We start from the raw sequence: 22,951 nt of genomic DNA, 5'->3' as shown, positions 1-22,951 counted from the left end.
AAGAGATGCGTTTGATAGCTCACCTGATACACTACGCGACCTATGACTTTTGCATAGATCTCACATCACCGCGATCAATGCAACGTACAAATCGCGGTGATTCCGAGCGACAAGAAAATTTGGGTGATGTCTCGGCGATTCCACGGTGACCGACACACTGTATCTCGTTGTAAGGAATCAGCATGAATCACCATGAACCGCCGTGATTCACATTTTTTCGCGATATGCTTTGACACTTATATGTAACATATACATTAACATAATACATTGCAATAATAAAGCTTTTGTTGTTATTGTATACAATGGGCGTATGATACATTGTAAATAACCGAATGAATAAATATTCAGCCCATTGGCAATTGGCAAAAAATGACTTTGCAAACTGGAAATCTAAAATTCGGCAATCCGGTACAAAGATGGCGACGATCACAGCTTCATTGCTTTATCCATGCGTTTAACCGATTTAAATCAATTAGAGGTAAAATGACCTTTGACAGCTAATTGGTGTTAATGTGTTGTGTAATGTCAATAAAGGTGTGAAAAACTCGCGAGTAAGTGTTTATTACATGTATTCCCTATCAGATTAAATCTAAATTTGAATTTGCTCGTCCAATAAAACCTGTGTCCCATAATGCACTGTACTCTTTACACTTCTGAAAAATGGCGTAGGCATATGGTTGTGTTTATGAAATTCTTAAAAATATTTATCGTCATAAATGTTTAAGATTATTTTTTCGTAAGTGATGTAATTATATTGGATTATCGGATAAATGTGAACATTAGAAAAGCGGAATGTATACAGATATCAATACGATTCGGTTTATATGCATGAATTGGCAAATTACCGATGTCACTGATATCCACTGCCATCACAGCAAATCGCTGCGAATCACCACAAAATTGCGGGGAATCACCGTAAAGATTATCTTGCACTCGCGCGATGGCGGAGTCACATCACGTGAAATCTCGGAGATTTTCCACTAAAAAATCAAACTGTGCACCGTGACTCTGCGAATTGGGCAATAATCACGGGTTGAGTAGTGTATGCGTTTGTTAGCTCACCTGAGATTGAAGCGAGATTTTATGGTCAGTTGATGTCTGGCGTCAGAATGTGTACCTTTGTCCATTATTATGTGTTGTGTATCTTGTGTTGTCAAGTTTTAACTCGTTTCCACTCTAGAGGGAACATTCCATAACCATAAAAGTGTTGGTGTAAGAAGGATGAAACTTTGGAAACATATCAACCAGCATGTGATGTTGCACACCCCCATATTTTGCTTCGGATTTTTTCAGCAGATATATCAATATCATCAATAATAACTGAATTTACTTTCAGCATTCACATGAGATATATAAAGTAACACAGACTGGATTTCAATTATTAACAAAAAAAGTACTAACGGTAGATTAACAGTTGATAAAAAGGCATTTAAAATGGCAATTTTACACAATTTTATAATATAAAAAAGAAAGGTACCTATGCATTTCCATTTAACAATAGACTGAAATGCATGTATGCTGCTATTTTATTCAGCTGGTACTTTTTGACCATCTGTACAATTGTATTGGTATTGACTTATATATAAATAGTTTTGCATATTTCAAGACAAACATTCCAAATTCATACATAAACTTCTTTGATTAAAATAGTTAACTTTGAGTTGTACTTCTTTTTGTTCTAAATGAATTCTATGTATTTTTGTGTTACGACATGTTATTTAATAGTTTAAGATTAATTAATAAGTTGTTGACTTCAATATGAATTAAAACATTCATATGAATACTCATAATACACAGAATATCAACAGCTATGACTGTTGATAATAATTTAAACACCTCATTTAGGAAGTATGTTACCAAAATATCAAACTATATTATTCAAATTTGTTTGTTTTTGATATTCAGTAGTCCAAGTACAATATGCCCTTTTTATCCTGCAGTCCGACAATGGATTCTCAGCAAACCTATGGCAGGAAGACTGTACACCCCATGTCCTTCTCGCACACCCCACCTGAAAGCAACACAAGCCTTGATCAGAATGTAAACAATCGCCACTCTGAAGTGACTAAACAGGTAAATAGGCTCCGGCCAACCATTCGCCATCTCAGTCGGAAGTGAAAATCGATGACTTTCACAAGTAAAAGTTTTTTTCACATCATATTATACATGTCATTCAGAACCGTAGTTGTATCATATGATATTAATTTATGCTTTAATCTAAACTTTTTATTTAGCACCCTTAAACTAAAAAATCCAGTTGATCAAAAATCGTATCTGTTTTGTGTATGACTTTGATCTTACCCAGGATATGTAGCTATGTGGATTACGTTGTATAATGATGTCTTTTTTCAAGGTAATTCGGTTATAAACAATTAATACTTTGGGATTAATTGTTTGTTTGGATCTTAATTAAAATCATGGATCAACCCACCAAATCAAGGAAAATAATGCCTCACGAATAAATATGATCTCACATTAGTTCCCTGAGGCTTGTGCCATCAACTCTTCTCTCAATACTTCAAATGATTTGGCTCAAACATTCACAGTTGAATGACCTTTATGTATAGGTGATGTTGAAGAAAGGAATGTTGGCTGCATTTTTAAACTTTTCCAATATAGAATTATTTTGTATGTCCCCCACCACTATAGTGGGGGACATATTGTTTTTGCCCTGTCTGTTGGTTTGTTTGTGTTTGCGTCAAACTTTAACATTTGCCATAACTTTTGCAATATTGAAGATAGCAACTTGATATTTGGCATGCATGTGTATCTCATGGAGCGGCTTATTTTGAGTGGTGAAAGGTCAAGGTCATCCTTCAAGGTCAAAGGTCAAATATATAGCTTCAAAGCCGCGCAGAAGGGGACATAGTGTTTCTGACAAACACATTTCTTGTTTTTATTTATTTTTTTAAACACCCCCCCCCCCTTGACTTTTTCCGGTGAATCTAGCTCAAACTTTCACTTTGTTTTGAGAGGAGAGCATCAGTGACTCTTGACACATTTCTAGTTTCTTATTGTAAAAAAAACTGTTGTATATTTCCAGACTAAAGAATTCTCAATGCTTCAAGAATCACCTGTGGCTCTTAGCTACTCAGTGGAACAACTTGCAGCAGATGAAGGGTAAGAAAAAAAGAAACACAAAAGGTCACTCGCTGAGTATAAACAAAATATTTGATGAGCTGCATTGTTTAACATTTCAACACAAAATAGTTTGTTAAAGAAAATGAATATGCCTGTCAAATGAAAATGTTATGAAATGTTAAAAGTGTATTTAAATATAAAACATTACTATAAAAGGGATTAGTTTGTTGGCTCACCTGAGCAAGTGAGCATGAAGCAAGCTGTTGTGGTCAGTCACTGTCTGGCATCAGAATGTGTATCTTGACAATATCTAGGTCTAGTTCACAACTGGGTCACATGCATCCAAAAACTAGGTAACCATGTCAAATTTTAAAAACCCTTGTTACCACTCTATAGACCACATTTATGAATCACTCTTGATGAAACTTGATTAGAATGTTTATCTGGAAAAAATTAACGGTCATATTTGAACCAGGTACAATGGGGTTAAAAACTGGTTCACCTAGTCAAGTCTTTGACTAGTGGGGTATGTTGCACTCTGGTGAGCATTTCATGGCCATCATTGGAGTGTTTCTTGCAGGTGTTGAGCTCACCTGAGCAGACTGTGCTCATGGTGAGCTATTGCGGTTTTAGCTTATTACCACTCTAGAGGAAACATTTCTATAAAGGGTGAGGGTAACTAAAAAAGTATTTGTGTAAGAAGCATGAAACTTTGCAAACATATCAACCAGAATGTGAAGTTGAACACCTCCACATTTTGGTTCGGATTTTTTCAGCAGATACATCAATATAATTAATAATAACTGAATTTACTTTCAGCATTTACACAGTATGAAGTAACATGGGCTGGATTCTGATTCATAGTAAAATGATAATTATATCTAAGTACTAGATTAACAGTAAATAAAACAAGCTTTTTATGTCCCCCACCACTATAGTGGGGGACATATTGTTTTTGCCCTGTCCGTTGTTTTGTTTGTTTGTTTGTTTGCCTCAACTTAAACATTTGCCATAACTTTTGCAATATTGAAGATAGCAACTTCATATTTGGCATGCATGTGTATCTCATGGAGCTGCACATTTTGAGTGGTGAAAGGTCAAGGTCATCCTTCAAGGTCAAAGGTCAAATATATGGGTAAAAATCGCTCATTTAATGTTCACTTTTGCAATATTGAAGCTAGCAACTTGATATTTGGCATGCATGTGTATCTCATGGAGCTGCACATTTTGAGTGGTGAAGGGTCAAGGTCATCTTTCAAGGTCAAAGGTCATATATATGGGGACATAGTGTTTCACAAACACATTGCTTGTTTAAATGGCAATCATTCTCATGCCACAGTAGACTAAAATGCACTTATATATATTGTAAGTTTATTCAGCTGGTACTTTTTTAACAATTTTGTTTGTATTAACAGTAGCCAGAAAATTCAATCACAAGGACCAATATATATATATATATATATATCGTGTGTGTGTGTGTGTGTGTGTGTGTGTGTGTGTGTGTGTGTGCGTGCGTGCGTGCGTCCTTCTTTCCTATAGTTTCATCCATTTCTATAAATTCAGCCACACCCTTCTTTTGCCAATTATGACATGTTTCTGATAACGTTATTTATCTTTATTTAGACAATTCTATCACTTAGTGGTTGTTTTTTGGTTCAAAACAAATTAAGGTAAGCAGTAATCAAAATTTGCTACAAATGTGTAGATGCCAATAATTTTGAAAATTTTCACTTATAAACAGTATGCTGATGTTTATTAGTCTATAAGAATATATATTTAATTATTTAGATCAAAATTATTACAAAAAAATAGTGTTTTCCTATAAAAATGATGAATGAACAGATATATAGGAAAGATATGAACAAATCAGGGTTACTAGGGTTCCTTTCAATAATTGGCCTGTTACTAAGGAAATACCTTATATGTTTATTATTTTGACTTTATTTTGTTGCAAAGACATTCAAAATTTATTTAAATGTTTCACACGTGTTGAAAATGTTTTCATTCAGTATAAAAAATTCTATTTAACTCTTTAAGTGGCCGAATATACTATGCTAGTCTACCTACATTAGGTTGCTCCCAAAAAGATGAAAGGTGATGGCTACTATCAGCATATGCCTATATATTCAATGCAGCCTGTATTAAAAGCTTTAAAGGCGTTGAGCAAGTGCTAAATGTTGTTATTTTCAGCCACATTTTTTACATCTTTTCTCTAAATAGCATCATGTAATGGAGGGTTGGAGAACAATATCCTGATACTTTCATATTTTTAGGAGCACCCTAACCTATATGACTATAAACAGATGAAGTGTAAGTTTCGTTCCGGTCCTTTGATTTTTGTTTGGCCAAGTTATGAGCCTGTGACTTAGAATTGTTCTGTTTTCCAGAGGGTTTTTAACAAAACACGTACAGATATTCAGCTCATTTTTGGTATGTATGTCCACCTACATGACATACAGATGAAGTGTCAGTTTCGTTCCTGTCCATTGATTTTTGACCAAGTTATGGGCCTTGGACAAATAAATTTTCTCTCAATAGCCATTTTCCGGAGGGTTTTTTACAAATCGTTTTGAGATATTCAGCTGATTATGAGTCTATCTACATGACTTACAGATTAAGTGTGAGATTTGTTCCGGTCCATTGGTTTTCCAATAACTTTTCCGGATTTTTTTCCAAACTGCTTTCAGATATGGTCAAAGGCCTGTAACTTTGTCAAATATAAATGGACCATTTTAAGCTCCACTGGCCAAAGGCCAGCGGGGCTTATGTCATGGTCCTGTGTCCATCGTGTGTGCGTCCGTGCGTGCGTGCGTTAACTTTTTCTTTAAACATCTTCTTCTCCTAAACTACTGATCCAAATCTGATGAAATTTCTCAGGAATGTTTCTGTGGTGAACCTCTTTCAAATTTGTTCAAATTATGCCCCTGGGGTCAAATTTGACCCTGCCCCGGGGATTCAAAAAATTGAAAATTTGCTTATATAAGGCCTATTTTGTGCAAACTTTAAAAATCTTCTTGTCCATAACCATTGGGCCAAAGGCTACCAAATTTGGTATGTAGTGACATATTATAGTCCTCTACCAAGTTTGTTCAAATTATGCCCCTGGGGTCAAATTTGACCCTGCCCCGGGGGGTCAAAAAATTGAAAATTTGCTTATATAAGGCCTATTTTGTGCAAACTTTAAAAATCTTCTTGTCCGTAACCATTGGGCCTAGGGCTACCAAATTAGCTATGTAGTGACATCTTATAGTCCTCTACCAAGTTTGTTCAAATTATGCCCCTGGGGTTAAATTTGACCCTGCCCCGGGGGGTCAAAACATTGAAAATTTGCTTATATAAGGCCTATTTTGTGCAAACTTTAAAAATCTTCTTGTCCATAACCGTATGGCATAGGGCTACCAAATTTGGTATGTAGTGACATCATATTGTCCTCTTCCAAGTTTGTTCAAATTATGCCCCTTGGGGTCAAATTTGACCCTGCCCCGGGGGGTTAAAAAATTGAAAATTTGCTTATGTAAGGCCTATTTTCTGCAAACTTTAAAAATCTTCTTGTCCATTACCATTGGGTCTAGGGCTACCAAATTTGCCATGTAGTGACATCTTATAGTCCTATATCAAGTTTGTTCAAATTATGCCCCTGGGGTTAAATTTGATCCTGCCCCGGGGGATTAAAAAATTGAAAATTTGCTTATATAAGGCCTATTTTGTGCAAACTTTAAAAATCTTCTTGTCAATAACCAATTGGCCTAGGGCTACCAAATTTGCTATATAGTGACATCTTATAGTCCTCTACCAAGTTTGTTCAAATTATGCCTCTGGGGTCAAATTTGACCCTGCCCAGGGGGTTTAAAAAATTGAAAATTTGCTTATATAAGGTCTATTTTGTGCAAACTTTAAAAATCTTCTTGTCCATAACCATTGGGCCTAGGGCTACCAAATTTTGTATGTAGTGACATCTTATAGTCCTATATCAAGTTTGTTCAAATTATGCACCTGGGGTCAAATTTGACCCTGCCCCGGGGGTCAAAAAATTGAAAATTTGCTTATATACGGCCTATTTTGTGAAAACTTTAAAAATCTTCTCGTCCATTACCATTGGGCCTAGGGCTACCAAATTTGGTATGTAGTGGCATCTAATAGTCCTCTACCAAGTTTGTTCAAATTATGCCCCTGGGGTCAAATTTGACCCTGCCCTGGGGGGTCAAAAAATCAAAAATTTGCTTATATAAGGCCTATTTTGTGCAAACTTTAAAAATCTTCTTGTCCATAACCGTATGGCATAGGGCTACCAAATTTGGTATGTACTGACATCTTATAGTCCTCTACCAAGTTTGTTCAAATTAAGCCCCTGGGATCAAATTTGATCGTTCCCCAGGGGTCACAAAATTGAACATATGCTTATATCGGGCCCATTTTGTGCAAACTATAAAAATCTTCTTGTCCATAACCATTGGGCCTATTTCTACCAAATTCGGTAGGTAGTGACATCTAATAGTTCTCTACTTAGTTTGTTCAAATTATGCCCCTAGGAACAAATTTGACCTTGTCCCAGGGGTCACAAAAATGAACATATGCTTAAATAAGGCCTTTTTTGTGCAAACTTTAAAAATCTTCTTGTTCTTAATTATAGAGCTTAGGGCTACTAAATTTGGTATGTAGTGATATCTTATAGTCCTCTACCAAATTTGTTCAAATTATTCCCCTGGGCTCAAATTTGACCCGGCCCTGGGGGTCACAAAACTGAACATATGACGTTTACCAGTGGAGATTACTGCGGCTGTTTGGCTGTGACCAACAACAACATCAACATCTTGTAAACATGAGATAAAACCCTGTCATTTAGTGCCATTTTAGGTCAGATGGTGACTGCTTACAAAGGCATTGAAGTAAGAACATGTGTTATGAATGTTTTTCTTATAAACTGAAAAAAGTCGGGTTTTATTTAAATATGTCAAAAGTGACCATATATCCGGATGAAAATATTTTGGATGACATGTTAATTTCATGTCTTTTTTATAGTGTTAAAACCAGTTTAATAATATATAATTGATTTTAAAAACACAGCTTCCATGAACATAATTATTTCAAGGAAAGTCAATATATGATACTGCACGGTAAACTCAAACTTTGTATCGAAGAGAAGGTGTTGAAATTAATGAAGTGCAATGTCTTAACTATCGTATATGCTGCTTTTTAATAACTTATGATTCATTGTTCCATTTGTGAATCGTGACTGATCATGAATTGTTGAAATGATTGTCAATTGCTCAACAATCCATATATATTTCTGACCATTTTATAATTTTCTTAATATTAGTTATGAATTGATCTTAGAAGTCAAATGTATTACTTATTTAAATACATTTATAAATATAAAGAAATAATCTTTAGATTATTATAATATTCTCAGGCTTGTTGGTCTTAGGGATGTGTGGGTGGATGAGCAATTTCTCCTTTTATCACAATTATTTCTACCCTACCTGATCATTTCCTTCATATTCCATTTTAATTCAATTGACGTCTGCAACCTCTTTCAAATTGGGAAAGTCCAAAATGTGTTGTTTGGTAAAGGGTTAAGGAATTTTGATTCCTATGGGTCTTGTGAATCTGTTTCAAATCAAATGCGTAGATTTGATCTTCAGCATCTAAAAATATGTGAAATAGAAGGAACGACAATATATTTTGGAGAGATAAATGTACCTACGTTATAAGCAAAGGACCTGTGCAACAATTCCCAGGCTTTTTTGTCTGTTTAGTTAACACGGTAGTAACTTTTTCCATATATAAAAATGCTCATCCTTCCAACTTTAAGCGCCCAGTGGGACGAGGGATAGAAAGAGAAAGTCACAATTTGCTTGAGTACATTTCAACCCATGCGCATTACACGTTTTTTTCGCAAAGAAAAAACAGTGGAGCGATGCAGGGCCATCATGGCCCTCTTGTTTTCCTTATGTGGCAATAGTTAAACCTTGTTTACACCCTAGAGTTAAAATATATTTCCGATCTTAATGAAACTTGGTCAGAAGATTTACCCAATGATATATTGGACAAGTTTGAAAAAAGTTCGCATTGGTTGAAAAAAATGGCCGCCAGGAGTTGGGCCATTTTTCCTTATATGGCTATAGTAAAAACTTTTTAACTCTCTTAGTCACATTTATGGTCCAATCTTCATGCAACTTGGTCAGGACTTTTGTTCTAATTATATAATGGATGAATTAGAAAATGGTTTCGGTCTATTGAAAAACATGGCCGCAGAGGGGGCGGGCATTTTCCTTATATTGCTATATTAAAACCTTGTTAACACTCTAGAGGCCACATTTGTTGTCCGATCTCATAAAACTTGATCAGAAGATTTTTCCCATTGATATCTTGGACGAGTTGGAAAATGGTTCTGGTTGGTTAAAAGCCATGACAGCCATGGGGTGGGGCAGTTTTCCTTATATGGCAATAGTATAACCTTGTTAACGCTCTAGTTTTAGGTTGATTTTTATCATAATAGTTATTTTTTCATACAATTCATAACTTGTATTGTACCTTACATGTACATCATTATGTTATTCTGTATGCAGGGGTGTAAAATTGTGCTAATTGCCTCTTGCCAACCAGGGCTACCAGCTTAGCAAATTGGGTCCCTTTACTTTCTTTGCATTTGCCCTTTAATTCCAGTTTCAGTTATTAAATATTGTAATCCATTTATATTATTATTCTAAAAATTGGGACAAATTAACTTTGTATATCACATATCGTTACTATAAATAGTAAGAAAATGACGTCGCGACAGGGCCATTATTCGTATATAGCGAGCCAATATAAATTATATCAGCCCGCTGAGCCGGGCCGATTTTTATGCCCCCGAATCGAAAGATTGGGGGTATATTGTTTTTGGCCTGTCTGTCATTGTATGTGTGTGTGTGTGTGTCCCAAAACTTTAACCAAAACTTTAACCTTCTTCATACCTTTTGCAATATTGAACGTAGCAACTTGATATTTGGCATGCATGTGTATCTCATGGAGCTGCACATTTTGAGTGGTGAAAGTTCAAGGTCATCCTTCAAGGTCAAAGGTCAACAAAAATATTCAAAGCGGCGCATTAGGGGACATTGTGTTTCTGACAAACACATCTCTTGTTCATATCAACAAAGAATTGAATCGCGCGGCTTTTACTGAACAAAATGGTGTCCACATTCAGCCTTAGCCAACGGTGATCAATAAAATTTAGCTACAACTCAAAGAGAGAATCGAGCATGATTATAATGACACATAGCACACAATTAATGAATTTGGATAATACAAATATCGATTGAAACTGAAACTCATCTGTACATTAAATTGATGCCTCTATTTGTGTTTTAAAAACATTCGTCAAACACTGTGAAACAGCAACATTAATAGAAAAAGACACACATACCTCTATGACAACTGAAATCCGGTTCTTATAATAATAAAATAACGTTTTCTGTTATTCCATCCGTTTATCTACTTTGATTTTAAATCACACTTTTTAAAACGTTTGCATCGAATGCTTAACACTGTCACCATAAACACGATTTACGAAATCAAATGTCGAAGCGATTATAATAATTCTATTTCTATCAAAGCTCCCAATTATGCATGTCAAACTTAAAATTCAAAATACGTTTTGGAATCGTTCGATGTTTAAAAAATATTTAACTGTTTAATAAAAACCCTTCACGTCCGAATTGTTGTCATATAATCCAGAGAGTCTCTAGAGGTAGTTTTGTCATTGAAATTACGTCACATGAAGTACGTCATAAATTGCGTAATCAATTGAATAAAAATAAAAGTATGGATATAAACGATAACACACGGCAGAGCTGGGCCGGACGTCTTAAATCGGCCCTAGCCGCATAATGGTCCTCGGCCCAGCTCTGCCGTGTGTTATTGTCTAATTATCAAGTTTGTTTGATAGTTTTACATTTAATCTGAAAAAAATTGATGGCTCTGTAAATGTTACCCAAGCATATAGACTGGTTATAGTTATTAACAATATAATCAATTCATGTAGCGACACAGTCGAATAGCCTGACTACAAGACCCAAGCACTGTTACAAAATCAAAGCACTGCTTGATCTGAAAATGGGATTGTCCGATTTAGCAAGTATTTAAAAAATCATACTGGATGGGAAAGAAATATAAGTTGCCAATGTGAGTGGGCTTATGGAATGTTTAGCTCCTTCTTTTAGGTTTATTTACAATTAGTATTTTTGTGAGTTCATAAAATAGCATTGTGTTGGCTTGCTTGTGGCATTATTAGTGATAGTGCCAGCTCAGCTATAATCGTTTAGGTTGGTCTTTATCATGGAAGAATGCCCTGTGTGATGTGTAGTATTTCTGATATGTGCAGCTCTTTTTTACCCTTTTGATAAACCATATACAGTCTGATCTTTCCCACTCCACCTATGGATTATCGAAAACATTTTTCTGGTAAGGACATGTTGTTAACTGTTCCAAATGTGTGAACTTCTTGGCAATTTATTAGCTTAACTCAAAAACAGCTTCAAAATCAAATGACATATGCACATATTATGTCACAACAAGATATATAATGTTTTAGTGTTTTGTATGCATGTGCTAAGGTGTGATCTTAGCTGGAGGTTGAACTTAAATTTCCAATCTTGAAGTAGCAGAATGGAAAACATGTATTTTGTTGGAGGTAGACCTTAATTTGCAAGCTTTAATTAGAAGAAAGGAGTACATGTATTTTGTAAGCAAATTAGTTTTAATTACTCAAGTGTACAGTAGTAAGATGTCACAGCTCAGATGACATATTTTATAAACAGTACTGGTTTGTTTATATTTTCCACATACCATTTGGTTTAAATGAGCCTGGATTTTGGTTGCCTTTTTAGCTCACCTGATTGCTCAGGTGAGCTTTTGTGACCGGTCTTTGTGCATCGTCTGTCCCTCGTCCGTCCATATTTGTTCGTAAACACTCTAGAGGCCACATTTATTGTCCGATCTTCATGAAACTTGGTCAGAAGATTTGTCCCACTGATATCTCGGTCGAGTTCGAAACTGGGTCATGCTGGGTCAAAAATTAGGTCACTAGGTCAAAAAAAAGAAAAACCTTGTAAACACTGTAGAAGTCACATTTCATGCCCAATCTTCATGTAATTGTGTCAAAATGTTTGCCTTAATGATATGTTGGTTGAGTTCAAAAGTGGTTCCGGTCTGTTGAAAAACATGGCCGCCAGTGGGCGGGGCAGTTTTCCTTATTTGGCTTTAGAGAAACCTTGTTAACACTCTAGAAGTCACAATTTTTGTCCAATCATTATGAAAGTTGGTCAAAACATTGGTTTTATTGATATCTCGGACGAGTTTGAAAATGGTCCAGATAGGAGAAAAAACATGGCCGCCAGTGGGCGGGGCATTTTTCTCTATATGTTTATAGTGAAAACATGTGAACACTCTAGAAGTCACATTTTTGGCCCAATTTACATGAAATTTGGTCAGAACATTTGTTTCCTTGATATGAGAGTTGAGTTCGAAAATGGTTCCGGTAAGTTAAATAACATGGCTGCCGGGGGGGCAGTTTTCCTTATTTGGCTTTCATAAAAGAAACCTTGTAAACACTCTAGAAGTCACATTTTTGGCCCAATCATCATGAAAGTTGGTCGAAACATTTGTTTCCTTGATATGAGAGTGCGAAAATGGTTCTGGTCAGTATAATAACATTGCTGCTATATAGTACTATATAGTAAAAAAAGCTTTTGAACACTCTAGAAGTCACATTTTTGGCCCAATCATCATGAAACTTGGTGAAAAGATTGGTTTTATATATATCACATAATTAATGCCATAATTATTGCTCTTAGAGTGTCCAAATTTTCATTATATTATACAAAATCCTTGTCAACACTCTAAAGGTCACAATTTTGTTTCAGATTTTATGAATCTTGGTCATAATATTTATTTTTGTAAGCAAAGTTTGATGTTTGGTAAGGGGGGTCAACTCAAAATATAGTTCACCAGGTCAAATCTTACAAAAACAAAAACACTCCATATGCCAGAGTTTTGGTTCAATAATGATGAAACTTGACCAGGATGTTTGTCTGGACAATATCTAGGTCAAGTTTGACGTTTGGTAAAGATTGAATGAACCGACTCCTTTCAGGTGAGCAGCTAGGGCCATCTTGGCCCTCTTGTTTGAATACTTGGGTGTAGTATGTATTTATAAGTAAAACAAAGTAAAGTAATTTTTTTACTGATATGCTTGTTAATACCAAGTTATATAAACTTTGGACATCACAAACAGTAAATAAACTTGTTTCACATTTTCATGAAGTCCAGTTCTTGCAAATATTGTCGTATATTGAATTCACATTTTCATGAAGTTAGTTAATTACACTATACATCATGTTTTTGCAAATATTGTCGTATATTGAATTGTGCATTGCATATTAACACAATTGATTTCCAATTCATTGTTTGCATTTTATCCATTAAGTATGGTTCCACAAGAGTATTTTTGTCAACTTTTAAGGGTTTTTTTTAAATCCTAACTTAAACTTAATATATGTACAAAAAAAATTACTTTAAATTAGAATAAATTCTGGAATGTGAACATTCATCTCATCTTAAAGCAACTTTATGAACATGCAATATTTTCAAATACATCTCAAGGAAACAGATAAGGATCTTTTCTTTTTTTTTAACCAGGTTTTCCGAAGGAAAAAACTGGTTATTGGATTGGCGAATGTTGGCGGGCTGGCGGGTGGAGCAAGCTTAACCGGGACATAACTTTGTCGTTCATTGTCAGATTTTAAAATCATTTGGCACATTTGTTCACCATCATTAGACGGTGTGTCGCGTGAAAGAATAACGTCGATATGTCCAAGGTCAAGGTCACAATTTGAGTTTGAAGGTAAAAAATGGCCATAAATGCGCTTGTCCAGGCTATAACTTTGTCGTTCATTGTCAGATTTTAAAATCATTTGGCACATTTGTTCACCATCATTAGACGGTGTGTGGCGCGAAAGAATTACGTCGATATCTCCAAGGTCAAGGTCACTATTTGAGTTTGAAGGTCAAAAATGGCCATAAATGAGCTTGTCAGGGCCATTACTTTGTGATTCAATGTGAGATTTTAAAATCATTTGACACATTTGTTCGCCATCATAAGACGGTGTGTCACTCAAAAGAATCACGTCGATATCTCCAAGGTCAAGGTCACAATTTGAGTTTGAAGGTCAAAAATGGCCATAAATGAGCTTGTCCGGGCCATTACTTTGTGATTCATTGTGAGATTTTAAAATCATTTGACACATTTGTTCGCCGTCATTAGACGGTGTGTCACGCGAAAGAATCACGTCGATATCTCCAAGGTCAAGGTCACAATTTGAGTTTAAAGGTCAAAATTGGCCATAAATGAGCTTGTCTGGGCCATTACTATGTGACATTTTAAAATCATTTGGCACATTTGTTCACCATAATTGGACGGTGTGTCGTGCGAAAGAATTACGTCAATATTTCCAAGGTTAAAGTCGCCACAACTAAAAATAGATTTTGAAACAACTATGTTACTATGAACAATCGGTAACAATGCACATTTTGATTTTGAGTTGTCTCTCTTTATCAGACTTTTTATGCCCCCGGTAGGGTGGCATATAGCAGTTAAACTGTCCGTCAGTATGTCAGTATGTGTGTATGTCAGTCTGTCCGTCCGTCCAGAAAAAACTTTAACGTTGGCCATAACTTTTGCATTATTGAAGATAGAAACTTGATATTTGGCATTCATGTGTATCTCATGAAGCTGCACATTTGGTGGAAGTTCAAGGTCATCCTTCAAGGTCAAAGGTCTCAAAAAAAATCAAAGTGGCGTTCTCATGAAGCTGCACATTTTGAGTGGTGGAAGTTCAAGGTCAAAGGTCAAAACAAAAAAAAACAAAAAATTATTTCAAAGCGGCGCAATAGGGGGCATTGTGTTTCTGACGAACACATCTCTTTTTTTTTTCTAATTGAAATCAAGGTCAATTTTACACAAGGGGGTTAACAATACACATTTTGAATTGTCTCCCGTTATCAGACTTTTTTCAACTGAAAACCTGATTTTGTGACAATTTTGTCCCTTGTTACCCCCGCAGAAAAAAAATTCGGAGGGGATATAGTAATTGGTCTGTCCGTCCGTCTGTCGGTATGGCTGAACTTTGTCCGGAGCATGACTCCAAATCTATGCAATGGATTTACTTTAAACTTAGAATATTAACAGATGGCAAGTAGGAAAAGTGCAGTGACTAAGAACCATAACTCTATCTACCTTAGTTTTTGAATTATCTCCCCTTTTATATAACTTTAAAGTAAATTTTGTCCAGAGCATAACTCTAAATGTACTAAATGGATTTACTTGAAACTTGAAATATAAACATATGGCAACTAGGAGAAGTGGAGTGACCAAGAACCATAACTCTATCTACCTTAGTTGTTGAATTATCTCCCCTTTTATATAGTTTTAAAGTAAATGTTTGTCCGGAGCATAACTCTAAATCTACTGAAGGGATTTACTTGAAACTTGAAACGTAAACAGATGGCAAGTAGGAGAAGTGCAGTGACTAAGAACCATAACCCTATCTACCTTAGTGTTTGAATTATATCCCTTTATTTAATTTCAAAGTAAATTTTTGTCCGGAGCATAATGAGTTATCTCCCTTTATTTGTTTTTACAAATATTATTCTACTCCCTAAAACAAATGTTGTCATACAAGCAAACACATTTCGGCGGGGATTTGGCACTACTGTGACAAGCTCTTGTTACGATTGTTTTTGGCATAGAACGAATTTAAATAAAAAATCAATTGTACAAAAAACGATTATAAAAATGGGAAAACGAATTTCAAAAGATTTTTAGTTGTATAAGTTGTACCTTTTCACTCTGTATCACATTTGATTTGCTTTAGTATAGTTTGACCTTTAGTGTGGCAGTAATATTAGTAGAAAGCTTATATAGACACAGGTTCTGGTAAGTGTCTATTAAAAAATTTGCTTCCTTCATAAAAATGATGGAAAATGTAGGCTTCTAAACGCGGACAGGCTAGGAAACTTCCATTATTGGCGTGCACGCCAAATATTTTACAATTCGTTACACGACCCAAACTGTCCGGAAAATAGTGCAAAATTGGTATTAAAGATAATGTTAAAACAGTATAATTATGGGCTAGGACTGGATCATGCAATATTCAAAAGGACACATTAGTCAATCACAATAATAGTACCGATGTCAAGGATGCAGAGGAGGAAATATGGAGTTTTGATCAAATTGTCAAAAACTTATCAACAAATTGTTTTGAGAGAAAAAATTATTTGTTTGCAAAGGAGAGGAGGAAATATGGAGTTTTGATCAAATTGTCAAAAACTTATCAACAAATTGTTTTGAGAGAAAAAATTATTTGTTTGCAAAAAGCTTGTAATGTTGAATAATGGACATGAAATCTTATCTGTTGCCCTGACATCCTTTATAATAATTCAATATTTGCTGAGCTAGTTGGGATATCAAACAGAACAGCTAGTCATGTTATAGTAGGAGAAATATCTATGCAGTATCAGCCAATAACAGATGTTTTATCATGCCCACAGACACATGACAGAGATGGAGAACATGCAGCCACTTGACACGGACCTTCAGGAAAAGATTGACAATACCAGCTCCTTGCTGCAACAGAAGGACTCACACATTCACAAGCTCTGTGCGCAGGTAACCATGGAAAAAGGGACATTTTTGTATTCCACCATTTATACAATGTTAAGAAAAGGGTTTACCATAGTCACTTAGTCGGTAAGTTTATCAGTTGTAAGTGTGCATTAAATATGATATGTTTGTTCAGGAATATACTCCACATTCTCATGCAAATACAAATACAAAACTTAAAATATGTTGTCACCTGGCATTGCAAGAGTATAAGCAACTGTTTTTCATGCACAATGATCCACACATTGAGTTGTTAAACAAAGCTGACAAAACTGGTTTGGGGGTAATAGTTTCACATATCTCTAGTAAATTTATGTGATTCCATTCTTTGAAGCTATTAATCCGACAGTGATGAGTTTATTGAAGACATCATTTCATAGTATAAAGGAAAAAAAATCTAATAACTGACCTTTTTATGCTCCCCCAAAATAAAGAGCATATAGTCGCCGCTTCGTCTGTTCGTCCGTGTGTCCGTCCGTCCTCGCACAATTCTTGTCTGGGCTATTTCTCAGCAACTAATGACCGGAATTCAATGAAACTTTATGGGAAGCTTCACTACCAAGAGGAGATGTGAAAATTATCAGCGGGTTCTGGTCGGATGATTTTTCACAGAGTTATGGCCCTTTGAAATTTTCTATAAAAAATTCTTGTCCCCCCAACTTCTATGCCCTCAAGACGTTTCGTTTTATCTGAATATTTAGTGCAATATTGTGACAAAAAAAAGACTTTGGGGAGCATCACCCGTCTCCGACGGTTTCTTGTTTCATGAATGGTAGAGGGCATTATAGGTTTATGTTAGCAATTCTGTGAACTTTAAAATGGCTTTACTTCAGGTTATGAATTTGACAGATGTTATACTATGGCAAATGATAATGTAATTTTACATTAAAGTTAAATTTTCAATATTGTTATCAATAGTAGTGGTAGTGGAAGTAATTAAAGCATGCATTTGTAGCTACTGAATTATTTCTGACAAAAAGAACAACAGGAACATCATCAAGATATAAGTGAATGCTATAACATAGTCTACCTATTGAAATGAAATGTTATTTGATAGTGTTTTTGAAAAAAAAAACACTTTCAGATATCAACCTTGGTGGAACAAAATGCCTTTCTCATGGGTTATAAATCATCAAGTGAAAAGAAAGAATCGTAAATCTCTGTGCTTTAGGATAAGGTATGATATATTAAATTCACACTTATAAGTCCCCTACCAGTTTCACCGGAGGACATATATTGCTTGGCAATAGTCTTGTTTATCTTTATTTTCAAATGTAGGTTGCATTTTATCCAGTGTTACAGCATTAAATTATTTCTTAAAAAGTAACCAAACTATACTCAGTGGTGTCAATCTGGATTTGAGTCATCCAGGGTTGATTATGAGTTCTATGTAAACTTAAATAGTTTTTTATGGGGATCGGGGTAGGGGCAAATTTGTTTGCGTGTGCGATTATTTTAAAATGAATGTTCTTATATCTAGTGAGCATTCGGGAAATTTTCACTCGGTACCGATTTTGCTTGGTATTTATTGATTTTTATTGGTTAGCGGATGGTGTGGACTTTGATTTTTTATTGGTTAGCCGATGGCGCGGACATGAACAGTAACTGGTTACAAATCTTTGCTTATTTCCAAAAATCTTACATGTCAACGAAATGTTGCAAATGTCTGCCATCTCAAAGTATTTTAAGTGATCAATTAGAAAAGTAAAGCACTGCAACAGCATGTTGTAAAGCAATATATTAACAAAATTATATATTGATATACATGTATATATATGTATATGTTTTATTCTAGGTAACTGGTTTTTAATTGAAAATCAAATGATAAGCACATTTCATTTTATGTGCAAAACATGTGCATTTGTTTGGACTGTCGTTTTTGGAAACGATACTTTTCATTGATTTCATTATTTTATTTTATTTTTAAAAAATATATAGAATGACAAATACACATGTGGTGATTTGGATGATCTGGAATATAATATTTCAAATTGTAGTAAAATGAAATTGCAACAATAAACACTTAAAAAGAACAATTAGGTAGGGTACTGTATCCAAAATTGACTGTCAAAACAAATGTACATGTGAACAGTAGCAGGGGAAGGAGGCTCTGCCCTTTATCCCCGTTGAGAACCTGCGGTCTCAGAATCCCAGCCTTATTTTCCGGGTTTCAAATATGGGACAATTGACACACCTGTGTACTGCCATAACATTTCTGCCCTATGTATTATGACATTGTAAGACCATAATAATGAAAGTAAAAAGAAGATAAGTTAAAAGCATTGTAAGTTTTTATGCCCCCGGATCGAATGATCGGAGGTATATTGTTTTTGGCCTGTTTTGGCAAAAAGGATTTAAAAAATTCGAACAAATCAACAATAACATTGAGTTAACTGTACAAATGTGCCAGTGGTTGTTTATTTCTATAACTTGCTGGCATTATGAATCATTTTCATAATCTTGATATTTATTAGGAAATATTGACAAAAACAAGTTGATGGGTTAAGTTAAAATATTGGCAAATGAAGATCCTGTAAAAAATGGGTAAAATTGCCAAACTAAAAGAAAAAAACATATAACATTACTATATTTATTTGTATACACTGCAGATTTGCTGTTTTGGTATCTATTATCTTGAGATGTCCCATACATAATGCAAATCTGCAATGGATGTCCTTTGTTTCACTTTCCTAAATTTTCTTTCTATAGTCTAACTTTCATACTTAAATCCATTTAGGTCAGGATGTTTGCACCACTACACCCTTGTTTGTAGTACCTCAAACATGAATTGGATACCACCAACAGAGAACAGTTTTACATCATCTGTTTTACTGCAAGCCCCTTCCTCCATTACTGTGACATATGTCCAAATAATGTGTGTTCTGTTTCATGGCAGGTTGTGTTCCTCAACTCAGAGATTGCAGACCTAAGGAAGAAGAATGCGGAACTCCAGACCAAACTGGAGGCCATGGAAAATGGGGTACAGAACGGTCATAAGGATTCTCAGTAAGTTCCCAACCTCACAGGGGTGGGATTTCTCTGCCTTTCAGTTGATTCACTCCTTTAAAATGCCAATATTATTTAATAAAAAGCTTAGAAAATTACATTTCGACCATGATTGTCCGCCTTCTGTATCAATACTTTTTGTACATATCAGTTTTCTCATACAATTTTGGCACCCGTCACAAATTGTATGGTCCATTGGCTAGTGGGCCACAGCTTATTCTTACCCTTGTAGTTCTTAATTTTTTTAATATTCTGTTTAGAAAGTCAACAGTTTTGGTGAAACCAGTCTAGAGGGTAGGGTATTATCTCACCCTGTGGTATTGTGAAATAACACTAGGACTTCATATAAGTTGTTTCTAGAACACAACTTTTATATGTGGAACCTCTGTTTTACAACATCAAATTCTTTGTTGATAAGAAGTCATATTCTTTTAATGGTTATGGTGTCAACACTGTTTACAGCATATAATGAATTTGATGAGCACCCTTGGAGCATGTGAAGGATGATTAAAAAACACTAAGTACTGTTTATTCACTGGAATATGTGTTGTCAATAAAAAAAATTCATACCACTTAGTTGATATAAACCTGATACAAAGGTGTCTTATATAATTTTATAAAACAGGCTAGTAGGCATTTTATATCAAGATGTAATATGTGGCTCAAACAACACAATAAAAGCAAAAAAGTATTTTTTACACATGTAAAGCATAAGTTCTTATGATGTTATGATTAACACATCATACGTCAAACAGCTTATTAATTCCCTCAAAAAATGTATTGACATTATTTTTGTAAACATAAGGGCATAGATGTGCGATATAAAAACAGGTCTGCTGCTCTATAGTTTTGTAATATATCAGACTCAGCATAGATAAAAACACCTCTGCAAGTCTCGCCATTATTTTATTCTTAGCCCCACCTGAAATATATAAAGAAACGCACATCTCTACACATTGAAAAATAGACATATAACATAATTGTTAATTCAAATGCAGAACATAGGATTACTGATATACACTCATTAGTAGAAGTGTTACAACATGATTTAAGGACTCCAAGTCATCACGGGGCTGTTCGCATGTTCTGTGATATCTGTGATGTGTTTGGTTCCCACAATTCTGAGGACTGCCCGAAACAGAAGATGATGGACAGCCCGCCACCCTCCCTATACTATGGTGACCGCCATCAGGCCCTACAGTGATATCTGTGAAGGTATGTACACACACTGAGTATTAAACTTGAGCAGTATAATCAGAAATAGATCTCACTTATGAGTGCCAAGATTGTTGACATGTCTAGTGTAACTCATTGAATGATTCATCACCACTATGTAGCTTTTCACTTTAAGTGCACCTTTGTAAGTCATGACTTTAAGTGCACCTGTGTAAGTCATGACTTTAAATGCATCTGTGTAAGTCCTCACTTTTAGCGCGACTGTGTCATGACTTCAAGTGGACCTGTGTAAGTCATTACAGGCTGTCAAGCGGTCATACTTTTTCCTACTTTTTCCTACTATTTCCTACTTTTTCATCAGGATCCTACTTTTTCCTATTTTTTTACCAAATCTTCCTACTATTCCTACTTTTTCATTTTCAATGGAGAATTATTTTTTTTTAAAGAGTTTATTTAGTAAACTTGCAGGATGAATGAATCTATGGCATGACTGTATCCCTGTTAATGTGCATTCATCTAGATGAGACCTGACAACCCATGCTGACTGTCTGCTAGCACCTCTTCAGGAGCATAAATATTTATTTCTTATGTAACTTTTCAAATTATTGACAAGTTTTTTTTTTAAGTAACAATAGTGCCTTGTTTACTTACTTAGCATTTGTACACTGCAGACTTCACTACCTTACACAGTTCTCAGTGATGCAAGAGCTGAGGGAACCCATTGTTTATTCCAGTTTTATTTTGTTTCCATTGACAAAAATTTGACCAAACCTCATGCATGTTTACATGATATTGCTGTTTGGAATGTAGAGATATAGAGATACATGTATTGTATGAGTGGTTATGTAATATGGAATTTATTACACAAGTTATTGGAAAAAAGATAAAACTGATGCTTTGCCGAGTTTTCATCATTTACAAATATAATGTAATAAATTCTGTATTACATGACAACGGATATGATGTTCTATTGATATCATAGGTACATCATGTTTAGTAATTAAAGATAAATGCACAGAGCCTAAATGCCCTGATACATTTTTATGCTCCCGGTAGGGTGGCATATTGCAGTTGTACTGTCAGTCCGTTTGTCTGTCTGTCTGTGTGTGTATGTCCGTCCGAAGATTTTAATATGGGCCATAACTTTTGCAATATTGAAGATAGCAACTTGATATTTGGCATGCATGTGTATCTCATGAAGCTGCACATTTTGAGTGGTGAAAGGTGAAGGTCATCCTTCAAGGTCAAAAGTTAAAAAATACAATCCAAGGGAAGTAATAAGCTTTAAAAGGGAGATAATTTCTAAACCTGCCGAATGATATATTGAAATTTTATTTCAAAGCTGCGCAATAGTGGGCATTGTGTTTCGGACAAACACAATTCTTGTCTAATGATGCCATAGCTAGTGAGGTAACTTCAAGGTGTTAAAGCGAAGTATTAAAATTATTAAACGGCATTATTACACTCCCGCAAAGTCATCAATAATGTAAAAGCCATTATTTGAAACTGGAATAAACAATGTAGTGCAACTGTTTCATTGCCCAATCAATGCTGTCATAAAAGATGTCAGGTGATAAGGTCCTATCTCCAGTTGCATAATCTGCTCTGCAATGACCAGTCATTTTGAATGTAACTTAAGTCATTATATCTGCACCCTATCGTCAATTTAAAGGTTTCACAATGTAGCTGTAGCAGAGCATTTACACTGCTTTATATACTAGTATTAATCTTGTACAACAAGTTGGTGTATCACTAAATAAATTTGGTCTTCTGCTTAAGGATATAACATGCACAATATAATTACCATTTTTATATCGATACACAGAAGACCTCTAACCACTTATTTGATGATACACCAAAATGAACAGCATCTAATTACATGTATACTTCTTTATCAGGGTAGCTTTGCTTGAAACTTAATTATCATAGATACACTATACATGCTAAAATTCCTAGTGGGAAAACAAAGTTTAGCCGTTAATGGAT

At 35.0% G+C, this 22,951-nt stretch overlaps 1 protein-coding gene across 1 annotated transcript in view; it reads left to right on the top strand.

Annotated features, from left to right (window-relative positions):
• LOC127860407 (uncharacterized) overlaps window positions 1-22,951 on the top strand; it is a 97,260-nt gene that overhangs the window by 72,406 nt on the left and 1,903 nt on the right. The window contains exons 20-24 of the mRNA XM_052398467.1: window positions 1,941-2,073; window positions 3,044-3,120; window positions 16,672-16,789; window positions 19,680-19,789; window positions 20,843-21,004. Coding sequence (XP_052254427.1) covers window positions 1,941-2,073; window positions 3,044-3,120; window positions 16,672-16,789; window positions 19,680-19,789; window positions 20,843-20,993 — 589 coding nt within the window. The 3' untranslated portion in view covers window positions 20,994-21,004. The remainder of the gene's footprint in view (window positions 1-1,940; window positions 2,074-3,043; window positions 3,121-16,671; window positions 16,790-19,679; window positions 19,790-20,842; window positions 21,005-22,951) is intronic.

The sequence above is a fragment of the Dreissena polymorpha genome, chromosome 15, assembly GCF_020536995.1.
Source record: "Dreissena polymorpha isolate Duluth1 chromosome 15, UMN_Dpol_1.0, whole genome shotgun sequence".
NCBI classification, from domain to species: Eukaryota; Metazoa; Mollusca; class Bivalvia; order Myida; family Dreissenidae; genus Dreissena; species Dreissena polymorpha.
Note: the sequence above shows the minus strand (reverse complement) of the source record. Positions and strands in the feature narration are given on the sequence as shown.